This window comes from Octodon degus, unplaced genomic scaffold (genome assembly GCF_000260255.1).
Source record: "Octodon degus isolate 3935 unplaced genomic scaffold, OctDeg1.0 scaffold00100, whole genome shotgun sequence".
In the NCBI taxonomy this organism is placed as follows: Eukaryota; Metazoa; Chordata; class Mammalia; order Rodentia; family Octodontidae; genus Octodon; species Octodon degus.
The window spans coordinates 4,463,199-4,488,271 of NW_004524676.1; the positions used below are offsets into that span (position 1 = coordinate 4,463,199).

General features: G+C 40.1%; 1 protein-coding gene across 1 annotated transcript in view; it reads right to left on the minus strand.

Moving 5' to 3' along the window:
- Window positions 1-25,073, minus strand: part of Nell2 (neural EGFL like 2) — a 410,830-nt gene that overhangs the window by 193,076 nt on the left and 192,681 nt on the right. The window contains exons 9-11 of the mRNA XM_023723548.1: window positions 22,888-22,979; window positions 17,370-17,472; window positions 13,741-13,869 (exon numbers count right to left, since the gene is read on the minus strand). Of these exons, the coding sequence (XP_023579316.1) occupies window positions 13,741-13,869; window positions 17,370-17,472; window positions 22,888-22,979 (324 nt within the window). The remainder of the gene's footprint in view (window positions 1-13,740; window positions 13,870-17,369; window positions 17,473-22,887; window positions 22,980-25,073) is intronic.

Consider the following 25,073-nt stretch of genomic DNA (forward strand, 5'->3'; position numbering starts at 1 on the left):
TATAATACTTCAATTCCAAAAGCAAAATCATATTACATAAATTGACTGACAACGATGGCACTAATAAATATATGTGAAAATTCTGTCTAATGAAAAACTTGTACTGAGGGCTTATTTTCCTGGAAGACATTTTTATATACTTATTCTTATTTAAAATCACTTCCATTATAATTTTGAGACTAAATTCTTTCTTCTTAAAAACAAACTTATTTATTTATTTACTTACTTGCGATATGGTCTCGCTATGCAACTCGGACTCACAGTGATCCTCCTGTCTCGCCTCCTGAGTGCTGGAACTACAGGAGTGAGCTACCACACCAGGTTTCGGTCATGTGGTACCAGGGATTGAACCTGGGTCTTTGCGCTTGCCAGGCAGGTGCTTGGATCACTGAGCTGTCTCTCCAGTCCTAAATTCTCCGTAATAGACGTGATTGGGCTAGGGATACAGCTCAGCATCACAGCACCTGCCTGACAAGTATAAAGTCCTGCATTCAATTCCTGGCACCCGCCCCTCTGCAAAAAACAAAACAAAACAACAACAACAACAACAACAAAAACAGATGGAGGAATTGAGGCTCAGAGAGGTAAGTGATCAACACAGTCTCCCTCAGTAACAGCAAAGGTAAGACTTCACCTAAGTCTTCTTGTGCAGTGTTCTTTTGATACCATCAGAACTGCACTCAGTAACCAAATATGAGCTTTTTATTTGTTCTGCACAAACACTTTATATTCATTTGTCCATCAAATCCCCTGATTTTTCCTAGGCTATTTTATAAAAACAGTTACAGGCATTTCCACATATCAACATTCAAAGCATCTATCCTGGCATGGACCAGACTATACAAGGAATGTGCACAAAACAAGTCATTTGACCAGATTTATTTTCAGTGCTGACACAATTGACCAGAAAAAGGGTACCAACTGTACATTCTGCTTTAACATTTAGAAGACAGGCAGTGTTTCTACTGGACCACAAAAAGATGTAAAGGTAAGCAATCCATGAGAACAATGGGCTAGATAACTCTTAAAGCCACTGCAGAAATCCAGGGACATCACGGGTAACACACCCAGCTAGCCCTGCTTGCCGATGCGCCTCGCCACTCCCTCCAGCATCCCCCCAGTGGCTTCTGAGCATGCCCTCGTGTTCCTGTGAGTGAGGCTGCTCAGCACGCTGTCACCATCCTCTATGCTGCCCCTGGAGCCTCAGAGTCTCTTGCACATGCTCAGAGACTCTGCCAAAGCTGACACGGTTCCCGAGCCCTGGCTTGTCCCACTGAATGGAGCCCCGAGCCCCAAAGCTATGAAGCTCTTGAGAGAGCACGTGATATCTCCAGTCTCGCAAACATGCTATAAGTGACTCCACAATGGAAAACGTATTCTCCTGTTTCTTTCTTTGGGCCTGCACCCTACCAGTAGCTTGTAAATGTGTTTTTCTTCTTCTCCATTACAACATCGCATCTTATTCACCATAGAAGTGTTTACTGGAAATATGAATTAAACTTACTAGAAATCTTCTCTATTATTTTCCAAAAGAGTTGTAACCTTTTGCGATCTCACCACAGAATGTTAAAACTAGCCCCAAAGGCCCGGCACCACTTACACGCTCACAAGAAAGGCTTCTTACCTGCATGTAAAACTAGAAGTCCTCAAGAAAATCAAATAACTTGGGCATTGAAAGTGGACATCACGCATTCCTTTTCTTTATGTAGTCTAAACCAAGACTCTCCATGGGGAGGAATTTTGTCCTTAAGATGAAATCTGGCAACATTTTGGGATTCTTGTAACTGTCAGCCCTGGAAGTGTGGACAGGCAGAGCTGGGCTAGTGGCCTCCATAGTGGAGAGAGCAGAGATGCTGCTGACTGTCCGAAGGTGCACAGGACAGCCCATCACAGTGACAAGCGATCTAAGGGCAAGAGTGCAAGATTTTTTTTTTTTTTTTTTTTTTTTTTTTGGTGGTACCAGGGATTGAGCTCATGACTTTGTGCTTGCAGGCAAGCACTTATTCTACTGAGCAATCCCCCTGGCAATAGTGCAAGATTAAGAATCCCTGGTTTAAACTAAAACCACTCTGATACATAGGAAAATAAAACGACAGGTTAAATAATTCATGTTTCGAGACAGGAGCATATTAACTAAAGTCTCAAAATTAATGACTGATCCATTCTTAGAATCGCATCAGTATAGAACTAGCACAGTCCGTCTCCAGCTTTAATGTGAACGAGAATCCTCTGGGAAGTGTTTGAAACTTTGAGACCCAGCCCTGCCTCGCGTGAAGAAAAGCCCTAAGGTTGTGCCAAGGAACGTGCATTCTGAACAAGCCTCTCAAGGAGTTCTGGCATAGCTTGAGCCATGCTCTAAAACAATATTAGGACACTGAATTGTACCTTGATGAGAAGAAACTGAGAACGTGCACACTGAAACTCCTCTCCAGACGAACATAAGGCTGAAAAGTGTTGGAGGAGTACCAGATAATTAGGATGATAAATGAGGAAATCCCATGCCATGAACTAGTGCTACGGAAATTCTCGTATGCACAGGAAGCACCTAGAGGGCCTAGTAACAGAGCATAAGGTGCTGCATTCCTACCCGGCTCCCGGGCGCTGGCTCACATTGCTGGGCTGCTCCACACATTGAACAAATACATTTTTTTTTTTTTAATGTGAAAAGAACACAAAAAAAGGACTACTAATTTTAACAAAGCACAAAACCCTCAGTCACAATGCTCAGCTCCCCCTGCTTCTGCAAAATGGGCAGAGACTACAAATGTCAGCCCTGCCAGCAAGAAGCTCGAGAGAATGGGGCTGGGGAGGGTCTTGCGCACAGCTACATGGCTAGCACCAACTTCTAGGCCTGGCACTAGGCACGCGCTCGGAGCATACTGGGAATAAGTGAGTGCTGACAAAAGACTCTCTCTGTGAAGTCCAATGACAGAAGCCAAGCACTCATCAAATTCTCAAGGGTCTCCAGCTCTGCCAGATTGAACAACGTGCTGAACATACACTGTAGACAGCTTGTTACTCAATGGCTAAAGTTATTATTTCCTTTCTAGGTATCATTTAAACAAAACATGAATTCCAGCAGACTTAAATATATTTTGAAGAGGTATGTATCTTTGGGGGAAAAACAAGCAAACCAGGAAGGTTATACAACAATGGTATGAGGATTAAAAAGTACAGTGTATGGATAGGATCATTGGTTGCTTCTTCAAATTTTGTTCCTTTAAAAAAGTTTCCATCCCCAAAGCATGAGAAATTTTGCATGCTTAGTGTGAGAAATCGCTACTACAAAGAAATTCAGAAAAGTTTCATTCTTTATCAGGTTTGATTTTAAAACATAAATTTCCTTTCTTATCAGAAAGAGATCCTTGCCTCAAATAAAAAAGTGCCCCCTTGCCACTAATTTGAATATTTTCATGGTGTTAAAGATTACAAATGACTGGAAATTGCTTTTGAGTCCGAGAAAGCTGAGGCTGAGTATCACGGAGAACAAACGCTAAGTGAGCCCGAAGAACTGCGGAGGCAGTCACAGACGGGGCTGCACCACCTGGCAGCGAGGTTTGGCTCCTTCACACGCAAAGTGAACTGGAGAAGGAATGATTTTTTTTTTTTTTTTGCGGGGGGGGGCATTATATCTTTATTATTACAAATATGTTTCTTAAGACCTAAAACTACTTGAATGTTTTCATATATTAATCTTATTAATCTTAAAAGCTGTTTTATGTGGCTAATTTTCCATTTAGTTAGATGGGTAAGTTAGGTCAGTTCACATTTAGAAACATCAGACGTCACTCTCTCCGTCTCTGCCTCTGTGTGTCTCTCTCTCCCTCCTCCCTCCCCTCCCACCTCTGCCTGCCTGCCTGCCTGTCTGTCCATCTGTCTGTCTGCCTGTCTCTGATAGTTAACTGGGCCATGGGAGACAGGATATTTGGTCACACATTTTTCTGAATGTATCTGTGAGTGAGATTAATATCTGAATCTTCTGATGAAGCAGTTCCTGTCCTTGCGGTGAGCGGCCTCATCTGGCTACCTGAAGACTCACGAGAATGAAAGCCTGGCCTTTGAGAGAAGCTGCCCTTGCCCGACTGCCTGAGGGAGGACTTTGACCTTCTCCTCGCCTCACACTAAACTTATATCATGGGCTCTTCAGTTCTCAAGTTTTTAGATTCACACTGAAAACACACTCCTGGTGCCCTGCCACACAACTGCTGATCTCAGGACTTGTTGGCCTCTATGATGGTGTGAGCCAACTCTGAATGGTAATAAATCACATCAGTTCTTTTTCTCTGGAGAACCATGACTAATACAGTATTCTTGGGCTTTTTTTAATTTAAGAAATTCTATCATAACACACCACAGAGAGTACATCATTAGCCATCCCTCTGGGAGCAACAGTGCCGGCTAGAATTCCCTAATCAATCCCAGAAGGCTTGCTGCTCTAGATCATTTATCCCTGCTCTGTGAGCAGGCCTTCTACCAGCTCCAGCGAGGTCTCTCGTGCTGGGTTTGCAGCCAAAGAATTCAGCTCATTGTACATCCTCCTCTTAGTATCTCTTGGAGCAACTCTGTAAGACTATTATTCATTTACTGTTAAAAGAATCCTGCCAGACGCCCTGCATTTCCTAGCTAATGACATGCAGACATGGGCTATGTCACGGGAATCCATCACTAAGTGAAACAGCCTGAGATGGAAAGCAACTAAAAAAGAAAGGGAGAGCAGGAAGGAAGAGAAGGGAAGGAGAAAGGGAAGGAAGAGACAGGGAAGGGAAGAAAGGGTAGGAAAAATAGGGGGAGATAGTGTAGGATTAGCTCAATATAGTATAGTCTCGAAGGCCATCTTTCTGGATGAACTACAAATTTGTCCCTTTTTAGAAACAGCTGACTTTTTATAGATGTGTTATAAAGCCTTTATAAAGAAAAATATATATACCACTCTCATTTGGAGAAAAGAATTAGGTTCCTAGTAAGCAAATTAAAAGCAATTTTTTAACACAGGATTTGAGGATGGATAATGTGAATTTGAATCCTGAATGTACTGCTGTCTGTGTGGGTAAATAATTTGGGCAAGTCATCTGATCTCAGAGTTCTTCAGTTTTCTCCACTATAAAAGACTGTTGGGTGAAATAAGATGATTTGAGTACAAGGTATTTTTAATGCTTCCAACGATTTGCATAGTTGTTAGTACAGGGGTTGGCATTCCTTTTTATAACAGCCCTACTAATAGCTGTAGCTGTGAAGAACAAATGAGGGAAAGTAATGTATTAATTACTTTTTCATTGAGTAGTGCTCACTTCATTTTGCATATAGTCCAGAATTGCCCGACATGCAGCACAAGATCAAATAGAAGAAGTATTCTTAACCAAGATAGCATTAAAAAACCAAACGGGGGAAAAACAGACCACATTTCTTTGATCCAGAGGGGAAAATAGGCAACAGATATGGGCAAGTGGCTGCCTAAAGCTAATTTAGAGTTTACATTCAAAAGCCTGTTATATCTGGCCACCGAAAGTACTAAGAAATACTGTTTAAGATTCAAATCTCCAGACACAACTGACACGTAACGCAGCAGCCTGCACACACTAGACACCGCGAGTCCGAGTCACTTGGTTTGCAAATGATCGATTTAAGTCTTAGGTAAAAATTTAGCATATTGGGTAAAAGAAAAGGCAGATGGGGCTGGGGAGATGGCTCAGTGGAATAAACGCTTCCCTGGCAAGCGCAAGGGCCTGAGTTCAATTCCTGGTTCAAGAAAGAAAGAAAGAAAGAAAGGAAGGAAGGAAGGAAGGAAGGAAGGAAGGAAGGAAGGAAGGAAGGAAGGAAGGGCGGGCAGAGAAGGCAAAGCTACTAGGTCTTGAGGCCCACTAAATGTGCACACCCCTCAGCAGCACACACATAACTTTATAAGTAATGCCATGAATGAATAAATTTCTTTTAAAGCCCAATGCATAGCAACTTAAAATTTTTAAAACCCTTTGGCCACAACAATCAATAATGCAATTAGACTTTCTTAGGTACAATGTAAAAACAGCTCAATATGCTGAATGATCTGGAGCCGCTCCCTAATGAGCGGCAGCCTAAAGGCGTCTGTCTCATCTGCACATCTCACACCTCCCATCAATTAAAAAGTAGTACTTAATCTATACGCCTCTGCTTTAAAAGTTTAAGATAAGTCAAAGCAAACAGTCATTCTACGACAAGACAGTTGCAGGAATTGCATGCAGGCAGCCATATCTGAACCCATTAATAAACATCACAGTATAATGACATATAAAGTTGAGGAATCAATAATAAATAAGTAGCGAATAAAGTGCAAATTTTTCTGTCACATCAAAGAAGAGAGATTTATCCCTATGTATGTAAGCAGGATGGTTTGGACAACTGTACTGTGCATTTCTGCTGGTCTCTGGGAAGGAGCAGTTAATGCTTTAATTTGTTTTGTCTTCTTTTTTCAATTGTTTGTACTTTTTCTCTCCTTAATTTCTTATACATTTCTTTCATTTTTTTCCTTTCTTCTTCTAATTTTACATGCATATATCTGGTAATATGAATAACAGTATGCATTACAACAAATACTGTGAAACTCATATTACTTTGTGGAGTGAAATTCTGTGCCACTTGCAACTTTTTCTTTTGGAACTGGGGATTGAACTCAGGGCCCTGTGCTTGCCAGGGAAGTGCTTATTCCACTGAGCTATCTCCTCAGCCCCAACTTTTTCTGTTTTAACTCTAATTTGTACTCTCTTTAAAAAATAACAGCAAAAGAAGAGAAGATACGAGGAATTAAACCTATGTGTATTAAGTAGATCAGGGAAATCTTCAAAGAGAAGATGACTAAATCATAGATGGTTGAACCAAAAAGCAAAAGCCATTCCTCTGGGTTGGAGGCTCTGCCATAAGGAGGCAGAAGCAACTGGGTGGTGCGAGCAGGGACCACCACCGCCAGCAGTTGCGCAGGCCACAGGTCTGAACTTGCTACTAGGAGCTGGCTCCTTCTGAGCTTGGGAAGACAACCCGCCAGGCCACTGGCGGGGCTGCTAGCTCACTGCTGGCAGCGGTCGGGGTTCCTTCACTCATAGGCCAAACCCAGCAGCTCACACACTTTTCTTGTGTGTCTGTGTTCAGTTCTCTCTTTGCCTAAGGACAGCAATCATGTTGGAAGTTGGACAAACCTCATTTGTATTTAATACATTGTACCTGCAACATTCCTATTTCCAAGGAAATTATATTCTAAGATTCTCAAGGGTAGAATTTAAACACTGGAATTTCAAGGGAACATAATTCAACCTATAACACAGAAAAATCATCACACACAAAAGAAATTATAACAGTAGCTAAGCATGCTCCACTAAAGGTAAATGAATGAGTTGTGCTGAGCTGGAGGACACAGAACCTGGAATATCTGGCAGAGGAGTCGAAGCCTCATGTGATGAACAGCCAGAAGGCACTTTAGACTCTGAAGTAGAACACATGATACTTCATCAGCTTTAATCCCACGAATGGGTACTGGTCAGCTAGGAGAGGGGAGTGACAGTGGGGACACAATGCCGCAACACATTTGATGACATGCACTCTGACATCTGGCAACGAAAGTCAGAATGAAAGAGATTGAGCTAACCCAACAGAACTTGTTCTGTCGACAGGAACCCGGGACCTGGCTGCCATGGTGCACCCTTGCAACCCCAGTCCCGAGAGTCTCAAAGAGGAGGACGGAAAGTGCCAGTGCAGCCTGAGCAACGCAGCAGCTCAGCAAGCTTTAAAAATGTCTGGGCTGGGGATGTGGCTCTGGGCAAAGGATCTAGGTTCAACCTGCCTACAACCAACACACACACACACTTGGGAGTTATATACTCTGGGCTTAGGGTCAGATTAGGCCAAACAAGTTCTCATATATTTTTAACTGAAAAAGGTCTTATAAACTTAAAGTTTATTATTAATAAGTTGACAATTTCTGTAATTATATGTGGTCTGAAATTATATTTTTCTTTTTCTTTTTTATATTTATTTATTTATTTATTTATTTTCAGTGCCAGGAATTGAACTCAGGAGCCTGCGCTTGCCAGGCAAGAACTTATTCTACTGAGCCTTCTCCTTGGCCCTGAAATTATATAATTGAATCCTTCATGAAAAACACACTTTTCCTCTTCTTATTGTAAAACCAAAGACTTGGGTAGGAAAAACAGCAGTGATTTTAAGGATTTTATGGATCAGAAAAAAAGTCTCTTTATCATGAGGCACGTATGGGCTGACAATCCTATCATCTCCAAAGACTGTTACCACCAAAGGAGAGAGAAATACACCGTCTGGGCGACTCCCGAGGACCGACCCAGGACAGAAGGCTGGGACGGGCCTGGCACAGCGCCACAGCGTGGAATGTGGAGAGACAAGACAGCGTCAGCACAACAAAGGCTTCCACGCTTTCCAGTTTAAAGACTCCCGTAGCAAGGAGCTACTCTGAAAACACCATCTCCAACCTATTTTTGACGACTCTTATGGATTATGTCCGCTGACATGAAGCCAAAAGAAGGGTGAAATATTTTAAAATTTAGTAAGAACTTATAGGAAATGGAAGACATAAGATGGAGATAGAGAATTTCAAAAATATATATGTAACTTAAATTGTTTAATATATTTCCACGTATCTTAGATTCTTTATGTCTCAGTAGTAGACATCCCATGTAATCATAAAATTCTAATATTAAAGGGTGTTCATAAAAATTGGAGGAATTGCAAATCTTATTCAAGACCAAAATGTCATCCACATGGCCAAGAACTGGCAAGAAGGAATGAATATAATGTCAAAGGACAAACTGGAGTGGGGAATAAAGAGGCGTATTTAACTGTGCTTCTGCTTCTGCAGCCGTTCTCACCTGCCTAGCAGAGCAAGCACCTACGAGGAATTCCCTCTCTCTCCTCAGTTCCATGTTTCCTTATCCAGTTTTCCATGTGCTCCATGCTGTTGTTATCACCAACTTTGCATCAAAATTACTATTTCTAATGTCTGCAGTGCCATCTGGGAGATTCAACCACAGGAAGCTTTTCTGTCTTTATCGTTCTTGATCTAGCAGGAGCTATTATGGATTCAGTGTGCTCCTCACAAGTTCATGTGTTGGGAATTTAACCTCAAACAATGTGTTAATTGGCAGGTAGGACCTGTGGAAGACAGCTGAGACTGAATGGCAGAATGAGGGCGGTGCTGTCCACTAGTGGCTCTTCAGAAGAGGAACAGATGCCCGTGCTGGCACGCTCCCTCTTCTCACCCAGGGATGCCCTCTGCTGTGGTGGGACACAGAGGGCAAGCAGGTGCCAGTGCCATGCTTTTGGACTTCCCAGCTCCCGAAAGTGTGAGTCCAAAGCTTCTGTCCTTCATGAAAATCTTGTCGCTAGTACTTTGTCATAGCAAAAGAAATTAGATGGAGACAGAAAAATTCGACATCTTAAGATCTCTTGGTTTTTATGATACCAGCCTCTCTCCTCTTTTCTTCTAGATGTCAGACCCAACTTTCCAGTTTTCTGCAAAATGTTCAGATGCTGCTCAAAATCCTTCAGGTCATCTCTTCTAGGTCCTCAACAAGCACTTATACGCATCACAGAATCTCAGATTTTATGTCCAACTTAAACTTTTCTGAGGGTCACATCCAAGTATATTAAAACAGATATTGCAGAAATGCTACAAATCCAATAATATTTTCTACTCAAACTATTTCTTTCTTTTCTTTAGCATTATTTATTTTATTTTTTAATAGGACAGTTCCAATAATTAATACATTGCATATTATTATATTCTTAGTGGTTATTCATAGTCAAGATGTAGACATGATATCCTGTCTAAATACTATTCATACAAATCTTTCTTCTCATTGAATTAAGAGAAAATAGCTGTATATCTATCCTATTTTGTATACACCAATACAAAATGGTCTTTTCTTTGTATCCCCTTTTTTGTTTAGTTTTGTCAGAGATGGGTATTCTATTGCCATTTAAATATTGTAGGTGTATGAATTCAGCAAAATAATCCAATATAGTCCAGTAGTCCATAAGAGTAGTGTGGGTTATCCATAGGACTGGCAATGTCAGAAGTTGTTGGCTTGAGCCTTTCACAGCTCAGCGTATTAATATGGCTTTACTTGATATACCTCATTTTTATACTTTTCTGCTGGATGGTTAAGACCAAGATAAAGCAAGACCTATATAACAAGAAATGTAACTTTTGTATCTGATAAGGTCAGTCAAGTCGGGAAGGGCACCTACTTTCCTATTTCTTAAGCCATAAACCTCCAAATCTCACCCTTCATCATCTCAGTCAGAAGGAGTCATGAGAACTGGCTGGTTTAAGCCTCATAGCACTCCCATCTGCGTCTGCAGGTGCGCTGTCAATGCCCCTCCTCCACTACCTGCTCCTCACTAGTCCTGGACCCCGTCTGTCCAAAGACATCCTGTATCTCAAATATTTATTTAAAACACACACATGGTCACGATGCTTCTCTATTTAAATCCTTTCATTAGCTCTCCCGTGAACCTCTATCCTCTGGCGTGACATGCGGGCCCTGCTTCCCATCAGGCACTCCTCCTTTGCTCTGGCTCCAGCCTCGAGAATGCCTTCTGTTTTAAAAGCTGTGTCTTTCTAGCCAGAGCCCTAATTTACACAGCTGTTCTTCCTCCTGAGAGATTCTTCCCCCCACCATCCTACCTTCCAAGGCTAGATGATTCTTATTTGTCCTTCAGATTTCAGAATTAAAATTTCTCTAACACCAGCTCAACTACTTAGATTAGATTCCCTGATAATGTATTTCTCTTTCAGAGTACTTGCCAAATTTGCAATTACATTTTGGGGTAACGATCTTTCTTACATAAGAGAATATCAGTCGCACATATTTCCATGTATAGCTTCATCTGTGGCTCTAGCCTTGCACAGAGCAGGTATTCAATAAATACCTGTCAAACAAATAAATGAGCTCCAGTGTTCATCAATGCTATGGTGGCCCTCGTCAAGCCAACCACAGTAAAACTCGATAGTACCATTTACAGCTGTGTCATTAAAACAACCTCACACGTTTGGCAAAGAGAATTCATGCTACTTACAAGCTATCACTTGCTTCCTTTTATGCATAATGACAAGGCTAACTTTACAGGATCATAACTCTACCAGAGCAGAGATTGATACATATCATGTAACAGTACATAAACATTGTTCAAAACTATTGATTCCAAAAAGTCAAAATACCCTACAAGTGTAAAAAGGAAAACCAAATCTGATTAGAATACTGAAAACTCACTAAACCCAAACCTGTCCAGTTGCAGGTAACATGGGATGAATGAAAGGTGTGATGACATTAGAAGCCTCATACGGAAAAATGCAGGCTCTCCACAACAAATGCAGGCTCTCCATAACCAGCTAACAAGCTTCTTCATCATCGGTAGTTTTGAAGGTTATATCTTTAAGCAGCAAATAAATACCATAAAGTTGTAAAACATACTCAAGACAGGAAACAGCTCTCAGTTAATGCTACACATAAATATGCAGAAGAAAAACAAATGACCTAGTCTTTATGATTAAACAGATGTTAAAAGTTATGTTGACATATAATTCAAACAACGGATATAGTATAAGTTGCAAGCTTCTTTCTTTAGATTATTTCTTGGCTCATGACAGGACCCCCAATGCATCACTCAAACTCCACACTTTGGCTCTCCTGAGTCCTCTTTTTAATCCTCCTCCACAATGAACTGTGCACAGTCATTGTCAGTCTCCACTTTCAACACATACCAGTCACCTGTCTCCCATTCACCTGCTCTCGCGCCACCATGACTGCCTTGGCCACTGCGATGGTCTTCCAAATATTTACCCTTCTGTCTTCCTAGCACCCCTCTCTCTGTAGTGTGCCTACCACACGGCGACTACCCTCCCTTTGCTGTCTGAATGTGACTTGGCCATTCCGCTACTTAAAACAGAAGTCTGAAGTCCTCACATCTCTTCCTGTTTCCTGGCTCCCCCTTAATTCTCCAACTGAAGCTTGTAATTTGCTTCCTGCACCATATTGTTGTTTCTGCTCTTTCTAGAATATTTCAAACTTTTTCCCACCTTGGACCTTCCTGCTTGCTATTCCTTCTGATTGGAACATTCTGTCCCATGAGGGTTTCCTTATAATTAAGACTCAGGCGAATCACCACCTTCCTCGACTTTCACCCAAAGCCTCACATTCCATCCAAGTGAATCCTTATGTTTATACTGGAGGCTTTCTGTTTCTAAGGACCTCTAGCACATCTTCCTGCTCATTTTCTTCCCAGTATATTTTGCTGCAATTATTTTCTCTATTTTTCTTTGGTTTCCAACGACCCTACCACCACAACCAAATGCAAAGTTCTTGAGTACAGGAATTTATTACTTCTGCCCACCATTTACTGTCTGTGCCTAGTGACTAGTGCTCACTGAACATCTGCTATGTAAGAGAAAATACTTAGTAACAAGAGAAGCAGCTCATGATAAAAACATAAAATTAAAATTCAGAAAGTCTTCTGTGAATTTGTATCTTGTAGTTTTACACACAAATAATACCAGTGTAGCTTTGGACATATTACAAATCTCAAGAATTATGATAAAAATACATTATTTTACTAAGGAAATTCACTTCTGTATATGACTGAACATCAGTAAGTAAAAAATATTTCTTACACAAAACCTTTCTAAATGAACAATTTTAAATAAGTCTGTATTAGAGAATTTGCAGAAGAAAGCCAGGTGTCCTTTCTTCAGCAAAAATATAATAGTCCTTTTAGTACTGAATCAGAAGCACTAGAGAAATGATCCAAAGGTTAATTTTTAAAATTAATGTCAATTTAAGACAGAAAAAAAAATCTATTTAAAACTAAGGGAAATAATGGAATTAGTTTCCCAAGGATAAAAATCATCTTCTATAAATCAGAGGCTACATGTTTACACTTGAGGTTCTCTGTTTCTAAGGACCTATACTGTATGCTTGGTATTTGGAAGAAGTAAATCTGGAGCCCTCCAACTCCTCCGAGCACCAAGACACCACCAAATCAAGGCTCTCCTCCGCAAGATGCTGGACTCGGTCATGCAAGCAGTGCTGCCGAATTCAACCTGTGCCTCGGAGACGTGTAAAAGTACATCTCACGACCTTTCAGGTCTGTAGGGTCTGCCAAAGCCAAAGCCAAATGAATTTTATGGGCCTAAAGACTGTGTTTGGTCTCCATAAGAGGATAAACTACTTTGAATGTTAGTTAAAAATTTTAAGAGTAACTAGGAAATGATTTACTCCACTGGAACTACTTATTAAATACCACCAAGCATAAATACAACCTCTGAGATTATTTATAGTAGCAAACAAAAAATAGCAGTAGGCATTTTATCTTCCTGGTAATTGATTGCTTTTGTTTCACCACACTGTCTGGAAAACTCTAACTACAATGCTAACTGCAAGCCGCAGTATTCATGTCAATATGTGAGCTATCTGAACATCTAATTATAAAAAAGAAGGCAATTTCACAGTGGAAGTATTGTTCTAATTCAAGAAACCAGCCATATTAACTTATTAGTCTGACATAGCAGATAGTTAAAAACTTTAATTTGAAAGATAATTATTTTTAGCTGATTAATATGTTTCAAATTCAATTCAAAGCTTTTAATGGGTCCATCAACTTGACAACCCAGGATTTTAATAAACTTTGCATGCAGTAATCCTAGGAAATGTATACAGTAGGGCCACACATCATCCTAAGGATTACCTTCACAGTAGGCATTGTCCTCCCGAAGAGCCCGAAAGCCATCACGGCAGCTGCACACAGCCCTGTCGTTTAGGTTTCTACAAACAGAATTCTCCACGCAGTTGTGCCGCTCAGAACAGAAGTCATAACCTATGCAGGACAAAATAGGAAGGTGAATGAAACTATAACCAAAGAAATAAACTTTTCCTATTTAAATTTCTTTTAAAGACATTTTCCCTAAACAATTAAAAAAATAGTATCTTTAGAAATGTTTATAGAAGAATCACAGATGATGAACACCAAAAAGAAGTTCATTATATTTAACTCAATTCCTACTTCAATTTAATTCCATGTGTTGTTTTTTTAACTATATCAGTGTTATCTAGTCCCTAATATTCTATATAGCTCTTATATCTGAAACAAAGAAAGATTCTGAGTATAAGATGTATGATAATGGAAGGTAACATTACTAGAAGATAACATGAGAATGACCAGTGCCTATGAATGAAACGTGCCTGCCATGCAATTAAGAAATGGAACATACAATGTAGCAGCTTTTAAGATTTTTCTCAATTGTGCTAATAAATGAAAAACGATATTACTTTAATCTTATTTCACCTGAAGATATGCAAAGCAAACTGGCCACACAAAAGAAGAACATTTTTATGAATCACAGATATTTCACAGATCCCTGAGTCTGTATGAAAGGAAAGCAGAACTTTATTAACAGACACCCATCATGCACGATTTCTCAGGATTTCTTACTCCTGTCTGAATCTCTTGTTCAAAACTCATTTAATATGGGGAGATGAAAAGCCTGAACACTGGACCCATATTTAATGGAAATTACATGATTATATGTGAGCCAACCAATATTAAACTGTGTGATGCACAAGTTCTCAATCTAGTTCTGCATTGCTGGATGGATTGCTATTTTCGTCTACTAAAGGAGTATATCTCATGTACCTTAGAATGAACTCATCTCTAAGCATGTAGAGCCAAGAAAAACTTTAATTTGAGAAAATCATGAAGATGGAAGTTCTAACTTGGTTTAATGTATTTAAAATCAAATTTGCAGCCAGCGGGATTTCTCAGTGCTTGTTCTGGTTGGATGGTGTCTACACAACTATTCTGAACGTAACTCCAGAGTTAACACACTTGGGGGGGGGGCAGCGAGGAGAGAACAAGGCATGAAGCCATGATATACAGGAAAATAGTCTTAGTACAATTTAATAAGCCTTAAGAGTAATGCTCCAAAAGCTCAGTAATGTCACTAAAAAGGAATTTTTTAATGTATTTAGTAGAGGGTCAATAGGGTCTCACTACACAGCTCAGACTTGTAGTGATCCTCCTGTTTACAGCATCCCAAGCACTGGGCTTACAGGCGTGCGGCACCACAACCAGTCTCAGTCGCCCTCTCAGTATGCCCTGGGAGTAGGGCCAGTATAAAAAGGAATTTAAAACGTCAAATAGATTAGTGATTTCGGTAAAAATAAAACATGCATGAAAAATGAAAAATGTAGTCAGTAACAACATTTAGTGTAGTCACTTGACAACTTTAAGATTCTTCACAAGCTAAATTCTGATGATTAAGGCTGATTATTTAGACCTAAAATTGTCAAGAAAACCTAAAAATATTTTCTCTTAAGGCCTTTTTCATTCATTCTTTATAAAGTAGCTAAGTTGAGATCACGTTTCTCAAGATGCACTGCGATGTATTTTTACAATGGCTGTGAGGGGGAAATTTTCAAATAAAAACTTTTCACTAACTATCACAATAGCTCAGTACATCATCAAACTAAAATTTAAAAGCTTCAAACATCATATTATGTCTTTTCTAAATTAAAATAAAGTTAATTTCAAACATGATCCCCTACTAAAGATATACAAAACTCAGAAGTTATAAATAGTGTAAAATCTCTGTAAAATTTTACCTGTCATGTTCAAAGAGCTTTTAGAGGAACGTGACAAAGAACAGATTTTTTTTTTTTTTTTTTGGATACATCTTTATTTTTCTTCCATGATTTAACAATTTTCAAAACTATCTTTCAATTTTTCATTTTGTGGATTTCTCTCTTCTCCCACTTCTAAGATTTAACCCACTCTATGTACTCATGGTACTCCGAGGCCTGTGTCAGCAGCTGGGAGACCGCCTACGGCAGCACCTGACATCATGCACAAGACACCGCGCTCTGGCTAGCTGCTGCAAGAGTAATTGTACAAGTGCATGAAAAACTGTGACCCTGTTTTTCTTTTTTTAAAATTTTATTATTATTTTTAATGTATTTAGTACAGGATCTACAGGGTCTCACTACCCAGATTGGACTCGTAGCTATCCTTCCTGTTTTTCAGGCTCCCAAGTGCTGGGATTATAGGTGTGTGCCACCCTGCCCAGCCTCAATCACAGTCTCAGAGCACCCCAGGGATGGGGCCAGCACAGTAGGCTGTGTGACCCTGTTTTCATTGTTCTAGTTAAGAGTTACAGGGGCTGGTGAGATGGTTCAGTGGTCTAAAGCACCTACTTAGAAAAAGCTTAGCAAAGCACAGGGACCTCGGTTCAATCCCCCAGCACCACATACCAGCCAGCCCCGCCCCCTGGTGGGCTGAGCTGGACACACACACACACACACATAAATAAATAAATAAATAAATAAATAAATAAAAATTTAAAAAAAAAGAGTTGCAAAGAGTTTTACTTTTATCAGATAGGGGCTTTCTTAAGGCAAAGACCTGAAAATAAAAAATTCCAGTCAGATTCTAATTTAACCTAAACAATGTATAAGATACCTGTTCTGATTTAAGCTTTTAACAAAAAAGTTAATTGATTCTACAGAGTATCTTACTTAAGATATAAAGTATCTTAAATACAAAATGTAAGATTCAAAGGACTAACTACTGTTGGTAAAAAAATTTTTACACTTAGTTGAAATAGGTTGCTTTTAATCTACAAAGAATAGCTTCAAATCACCAGAGTGCAAGTTGGCAATCTAGACTACTAACCTCAAAGCTGTGTCTCTATTCAGATACCGGCAAAAGTGCCTAAGAGCAACTGGGTTTAAAGTTGCTCCACCAAACACACATCCTGACTATGTACTGGGCACAAAACTTAAGCCCACAGGAAAACACTGCTAATGCTTGGAAACAATTTGCTTATACAAATGTCTATTTCATATCATTTGTACTCATTTACTACAACAATACTTGCACATAAATCTTTTTAAGCACATTTTTATTTTTAATTGACACAGTAATCATGCATAAGTTTTGGGCTGCAGTGCAACTTTTCAATAAATGCATACGATGTTTAATGATCAGACCAGGGTAATTCCTGGCCTCAGACATATACCATTTCTGTGTGCTAGGAACCTCTCTAGTAGCCTTCTTGAGACATTCAATCAACTTCTGTGAACAACAGTTTTTCCACTGTGCTACCAAACACCAGAAATGAATCCTCCCATCCAGCTGCAGCCCCATGCACACTGACCATCCTTCCCTATTCTCGCTCCCTTTTGCTTCCCCAGGCTCTAGTAATTACTATTCTATTCTCTGTTTAAAGTCAACAGTCCAGTGTCCAGATTAAGCACAGACATGTGGGACTCGTCTTTCTGACTTTCACTTAACATAAATCGTGCTGTAAGGGAGCACCTTACCTTTACAAACTTTGCAGCAACTACGAGACAAGGTAATCTGGTGCGCCTCTGGACAATCCAAATCTGGACAGCCCGAACTCTCCAGAAGCTTCATGGTCTGGTCCTGTTAGACAGCAGAGAAAAAGGGCCTCAAATTTATAATCATGGGTCAACCCATAAGTTTCCAGACTCAGTCTGAAAAGGGTCTTCAAATATGTCACTGATATCTTCATAGCGAGAACTTCTGCACAGGTCAAGGATCGGTCCAGAAATGATGTTACAGCCCAACTCAAAACCCTTCAGAACAGACAAGCAGCTCTGGAACAAAACCTAGAACATCACACCTAGGTATATAATTTGTCCAGCAGCTGGGGAATAGAAAGAAGTTTTGTTACTTTTAGAACATGTTTACTTGTCCAATGACAGCTGTGGTGAAAAGACAGCTTCAGTTACATCAAAAGCCCACACTGACAATAATGGTAAAGAAAACTGAGCTCTCCATCATGTTCACCGCAAAGTTCTCTTATAGTTTTATCATGTAGCCTCACATATTATTCCAATAGGGAAGAATGGAGCTAGCCCAGGAAACTCTACAGAAAATAAAGGCAGCAATTGTATGCTTCATAAACTAACATCCAGCACACTTCCTGACACTTAATTGACACACAGATACACACAGGCACACAGGCACACAGGCACACACACACACACACACACACACACACACACACACAAATGTGGTTTCTGCCCTGGGAATCGACTCCAGAACCCTGTGCTAGCCAGGCAGGCACTATGCCGCTCAGCAATACACCGGACCTCAGAAAACTTTTGAATGAGTGAAATCATAGTTCCAGAAACTGAAGTAAATTAAGTCCTTCTAAAGTAGAAGCCAAAGCGCACAGCGCTTTCCCCACTGCTGGCGGAGCCTGGTCCAAGAGGCTAACGTGGCTCTAGATCATCGATCTCCAAACGCAACAAGATCAGTAGGTCTCTGGAGAATCTGGACAAACAGCCAATGGATGCACAGAAGTGCTAACATCTCTGGTCATTAGAAGAACGCAAATTAAGACAACCTTAGAAAGAATTCCAATCCCCAACAAAACAAATCACAACCAATGCTGGAGAGGCTGTGGGGAGAGAGGAGCCCTCTGGCATGCCTGGGTGGAGTGAACGCCCGCTCGACCTCCACGGGAATCAGCAGAAAGACCCCCCTGAGAGGTAGGGGCAGAAATCCCTTCGAGCCAGTTCCTCCCGGCAGGTATCTCCCCCAAAGCGCCAGCAACATCGTGCTCCAGTGATGCCCGTGCGCCCATCACATGCCTGACGGATAAATCTTGGAGGTGACCTGTGTGCCATCAGCCCGAAAGATAAAGAGAAGTGACAGGCTGCCGGGAGCCTTTCACCTGCGGCTCCGCACTCCACAGAGAAATTTCGTTTCCTACCTTTAACTGATCCTCACGCACTCTGCAGAGGATACTCCTTCTCCTACCTTTAACAAATGGAAGACCTTTCTACCTTAATAAAGAGAAAAGAAAACATGGTATTTATTTCCACTGGAGCATGACTCTCCCATAAAGAAGGATAACTGTAAGTTATCTATAGGAAGATGGATACACCTGGGGCCATGACATTAAGTGAAATAAGTCAGATATACCAGCTTAAATATCACATAGTTTCTCTTATATGAGCCCAAAATACAAATAAAGAGCAAAGTACAATATGGATAATAGAATATAGGGAATTAGCTCTTTCACCAAAAGGAAGAGAACTAAGATAAAGGGCGAGGTCAGGAGGGGAGAAGGGGATGGAGAAGAACTGAGACCGTGTGCACGTGGAAGGGCCCTGCTGGGAACGGGATCAGCATGGACCGCACACGCGCACTAAGAAACACTGGGGGGCAAAAGGCAAGGGTCACCAGCAGCACTGTGGGATGTCTCCCAGCTCCAAAGCAACAAGACACTTCTTGGAACCTGTAGATGTTCTCTTTAGTTACTGTTTAACAGCTTAGATTTCTTTTTCCGGTAATGGGGATCAAACTGGGGACCTTGTGCAAGCCAGGTAGGTGCTTATGCTGCTCAGCTATACGCCAAGCTCAGCAGTTTAGATTTTAGAAGAACACACTTCCATATCTGCCATTTCCAACTCATTTGAGCAAAGAATTTTAATTCCAAATCATAACTACTTATCAGAACAGTGGCAGAAGGCCGCTCTATACCCTGGAGTCAAATGGTACCTCTCTTTGGTTTGATGGTAATACAACTTCTGGTAATCTCAGATTCTACACCACAATGTTGTTCTACCTTACTACTAAACTCATAGCCTCCTAGGACATATTTTCAAGGCCAGAAAATTGGCAATAAAAGAACAAGCAGGGACCAGAATAGACATCCCGGACAATGGAAGCAGAGAGATTTGTCAATTGTCTAAAGTTGTGAATGCAGCAGGTGAGGAGTCTAGAGGGAAAAGAAACAGTGGAGGCCTTAATGTTAAGCTCAGGACATGGGGAACCTGTATGGTAACATCCTGTAGCTCAGTGGTGTCCCAAATTTTCTGATCAAGGAGATTATGGGGCCAAAGAGGAAAGTGATCGATGATGTATAATGCGCCTAAGGAGAGTCACCTGGAGAGAAAACATTCTCTCAGGCTTTCACAGAGAGCAAATTGGTCGAGCAATGGCGGTGACTCATCCACATGGCTGACACTGACAAAGGATCTACAAACTGCAGTACAGGGTTTCAGGGTAAGGCCTGAGGGGATTTGACTGATGTTGTCAGATACAAAAGTCACCATTTCTTGTTATATACATCTTGCTTTATCTTGGTCTTAAACATACAGCAGAAAAGTATAAAAATAAGGTATAAAAAGTAAAGCCATATTAACATGCTGAGCTATAAAAGGCTCAAGTCAACAACTTCTCACATTGCCAGTTCTGCAGATAGCCTACTACTATTATGGACTACTGGACTATATTGGATTATTTTGCTGAATTCACATACCTACAATATTTAAATGGCAATGGAATACGCATCTCTGACAAAACTAAAAAAAGGGGATATAAATGAAGGACAATTCTGGATATACAAAATAGGATAGATATACAGCTACTTTCTCCTAATTCAATGAGAAGAAAGATTTGTACTAATAGTGTTTGTGGACAGGCTATCATGTCTGCATCTTGTACTATGAATAACTACTATAAAGACAACAATATGCAAGGTATTAATTATTATAACTGTCCTGCTAACCTGTTTTGAAACTGTCTCATTGCTATTTGTTTCTCAATAAAATTAATTTTAAAAAGAACAAGGCAAAAATTGCAAGCAAAAAAAAGAATTTAGGTGCTGGGGACATAGCTCAGGGGCACAGTGCAGTAGTAGGTCATGAGTTCAATTCCTTTTAAAATAAGGAAGCATTTAGTCAAGACCACAAAGCTTCTGATAATCTGAGAGAGCTGTGTTGTCCGATCAATGCCCATGAGCTACGTGTGGCTCTTGGACATTGTACTTGTAAGATACAAAGGAGAATTTGAGCACAGAGTATATGTAGCAGAAGGCTATAAAATATTCCTAGTTGTTTTCATATTGTTTCTCTGTGCAAACGACAATGTATCAGACGTATTGCTTCAATACAGGGAATTTGGGTTTACGAAGCTGGACCTGGCACCATATTTCTATCAGCAGCACAGTGTGGTAGGAGAGGAAAATGGCACTTTCCTTTTAACAAAGAAGCAGCAAAGTGATTCTGATATTTAGTTACTGAGTACTTGCATGTTCTGCACACAGGCACCTAGAACTAGAGCTGTTTAATCACATAATTTTACATAGCACATTTAATGCCAAATAAGCAGCCCTCCAAGTAAATTTTGAACCAGACTTATCAGTATTGCAGAACATATTCTGGCCAAATGAACACAGACACACGCGCGCGCACGCGCACGCGCACGTGCACACACACACACACGCACGCACACACAAATAGAGACTGCAGATGCCTTCGTGGTTATTAAATTTAGAGCTTATATTTCCAATTTAGAGATTAACATTAGAAACCAGCTGACAAAAGCTTCCAAGTGGCTCTGAAGTACCTTTTCCGGGGATTCCCTTTTCTCATTCTGGAGTGACCCGATCTCACTCTAAGCCTTCCTGTCCTTGTAGATGCATAGAGACTCCCTCCCCTCTACAGACACGCTTGGGCCTGGGACATATTTCTACCAGTCAGCACCATGTCCTGTAGCATCAGTGCAGTGATGGAGGAAGAGAAAACTCCACTCTGAAAGGCAAGCTCAGGGACTCGGATTGAAGTTCCCACGCCTCCTTCTTTATGATGTAACCAACACCTCCGAAAGCTGACTGAACACAAAAAAGAGGCAGCTTGCGTACCTAATGGACAAAAAGAGACCATAGCTTTCATGTTCTGGAAATGAAATCTGCCGCTGTCTTGCCTCTCTATACATCATCTTGGCTTACCCAAAAGGATTTCCAAGTTAAGATGCCTTTCAGCCTTGATTTATTCTGGCAAAACTCTTAGGGTTTTCCTTTCCCTGGTTCTTAACAGTCATACTGATGCTCATGGTTGATAGCTGATACCAGCAGAGTAAATCACTTCTATTTTCTATACACTGTCTCCATTCTAAGTCACTCTCAAATCCACGTTCAGGAGACACTTTGATGTGGTGCTGCTATCCTTGTCATTGCTTTTTTTGTTGTTTCGTTTTTGAGACAGGGTGACCTTGAACTCCCCACATAGCCCCAGCTGGCCTCAGATCTGCAATGATCCTCCTGTCCCGGCCTCCCTAGTGCTGGAATTATAGGTGTGCTCCACCATGTCAAACAGGAGACATTTAAGTAGTACAATAAAAGATCAAATGTAACCATAAAACAGACACTTTATATGTAGATATTTCCCTCCTGATAGAACACGACTTGAAATACAATGATAGGCTCAAGAAACATTGAAATTAATAAAAGGCAAATATGAAAAGCACTGCGAAATACAATTGGCTTTACAGGTTACAGGTCAGGGAGCAGTGGTCAAAAGATACACACTGGCTTCAGAAGCAAACTTTGAGAACAAAGCAAGTAAAATTTTAAAATACTCCACAAGGGTTAAAATCACTCTGTCTCATCTGCTACAACGCTTACCCTTCATGACAGAGCGTTATGTTTTGTTTTGAATTGAACTGAATATTGCTTCTGTCACCTGGGTCAAACCCTAAGTGACAAGAAGCTAAGCTGAACCTTACATCTTCCTCCCAACAGCAAACAACTTGCTGATTTGAATTTGGAATGCACAAGACCACTTCATAGAAGCTTAATTGGACATAAAAACATTTTCATTTATTGTGAAAATTATTTTATGACCATTAATTTACATTTTTGAAAAGGTAATGGGAATTCATTTACCACGGAACTATAATTGACACTGAATTTTTTCTTTGCCTTAGAATTTGAGAGCCATATTACGAGGCTGAGGTTTTAAAGTAACATTTACTGCATTTGTGCAGCGAAAGGCATTCCACAAGCTGCACAAGGAGCCTTACCTTACACTCGTAAAGAACACACACTCCAGAGGAAGAATAGACTGTACTGCGCTCTCCTTCAAAGTAGGTTCGTCCTTGAAACTGGCATATTGCTTTAAGATAAAAAAAACATATATATTGATATTTTATTTGGAAAAGCAGTTTAGAAATACTCATATTAGTTTGTAACAGTCTTTCACATGTTTTCCTACACTTTTTTCCATGTATTTGAATAACTATAAACCTGAATTCAACCTACCATAATGTATATGGAAACCTAAATTAGCATCTTGTAAATTAAGATGATGAAATGAGGTGCAAAAGAAACAATGAGTTATTGCAACTTAATTTAGAAAGTCAGAACAGACTAGGACGAAAGAGCATTCAAAGGCACACTCAGCCAGTTACACGCCTGGCAGACGATGTCCCACTGCGGACACATCAGGAAGGCCCTGGGATGGCGACCAATGGCTGGCAGCACAACAGGAGACAGGCTCACTTTTTGCAAGACACCATGACAGCATTTTGAAACAGAAGTTAGAAGCCATTTGAACTCCAGCACGTACACGTAAGCTTTCTGTTTTATGGCGCAGCATTACTGTAAATGTACACAAGTTGAGACCTCCCCTGCAGGGTGCTACAGTGATGTAAGCTAGACCTGCCTTGCTTTCCATCCAGTGACATAAAATCTTAAAGTATAACTTCAGATTCAACAGGAAAACGTGACTTCATTGGTTGTAATGCATAGAGTAGCAATTTTTCTGAAACTTACAAAATATCTATAACTCACATAGATATTCAGCCAATGGAAATTATCTCCTTATTTTGAAATGAATATTCACATCATCCCTGTGGACGTAGCCCCTAGACGATGGTTGTGTCCTGAGACTAATGAAGCCCAAGCTTCAAGTTTCTTTTCTGGCTCAGGCCTAAGATTCTAAGCTAATATTTGATTTTATATCATACAATAAATGCTTCAGTTCCCCATAATATCTAAATCCTCACCAAGATAATTATGGCAGTGGAAGTAATCCACTGAAATATTTATATTTATTGAATGTTTATTGAATCTAGCTTTCATTTAACCACAAAGACTTTAAAAAAGGAAAGCATAGGGGCCGGGGAGATAGCTCAGTAGAATAAGCACTTGCCTGGCAAGCTCAGGGTCCTGAGTTCAGTCCCCAGTACCAAAAAAAAAAGAAAGTATACACTTCCTTTTAATACTTCCAAATGAATAAAACAAATTCTTTCACTCTTTAGAATCCTATTACCTTTAAAATCATTGAATTGACAACAATAATTGATAACAGAAATTAAATACACTTTTATTAATATAAGTAAATTATTGCATAAATATTAATATTCCAGGTATAATCAACTTTTCATTTCCACTGAAAAATCCACTATTTAAAGCCATATATTTAAATAATGAAAACCAAGTGTATTTTTAAAAATCCGTCTTTCAACTGATCTCCTTACTCAGCTTTTATTACCAAATTTGATTACATGATATAACTCTACCAGTGAGTTGATTTTGAAGTATTTTGGAGCTTGCTAGAAAAAAATACAAATTATTTGCATGAATTATATTACTTAAATACTGGCTGAAACTTGTTCACTCATGAATATTCAAAATGAAATTCAATATGTCAGCTGCATACTATGAAATTATGAATTAAAATAGCATGTGCATTCACTTAATAACCTGATTGCCTGCAAAAGTATCTCTCCAATGTGTAACTTAGGGTGTGATCTTTTTTCTTATGAAATTCAGTAAATTAAAATACGAAGACTTGATGTATTGCACGTTTAATTATACTTAATTATTACTACACTTTATAAGATAATGAGAACAAATAAAACCTTTCTTACTACTATGCAGTACCTGCCATTCACGGGGGGCTAAGCCTATGTTGCAGAACTTGGTAACTGCAGCCTAGTCAAGTCACTGAGCACGTGGAAGAAGTAAATGACGCTTCAAGTCTTTCTGGGAGAGAAAAGGATGCGCAGCTATGAAAAACACCCAAGGGTAAACTCTCCTTCTACAAAGTCCTAGGATAATTTAATATCCACACAGGGCATATGGACCTTCTGTTCTAAGCTCTTAATTCAGAATACACAAACAGGCACTTGGGGGACAATGGGGCACCAAGCGGAGCTTGGCAAAGAGGGAGAGGGCAAAGTGGGCGAGAGCGCGGCTGCCTCAG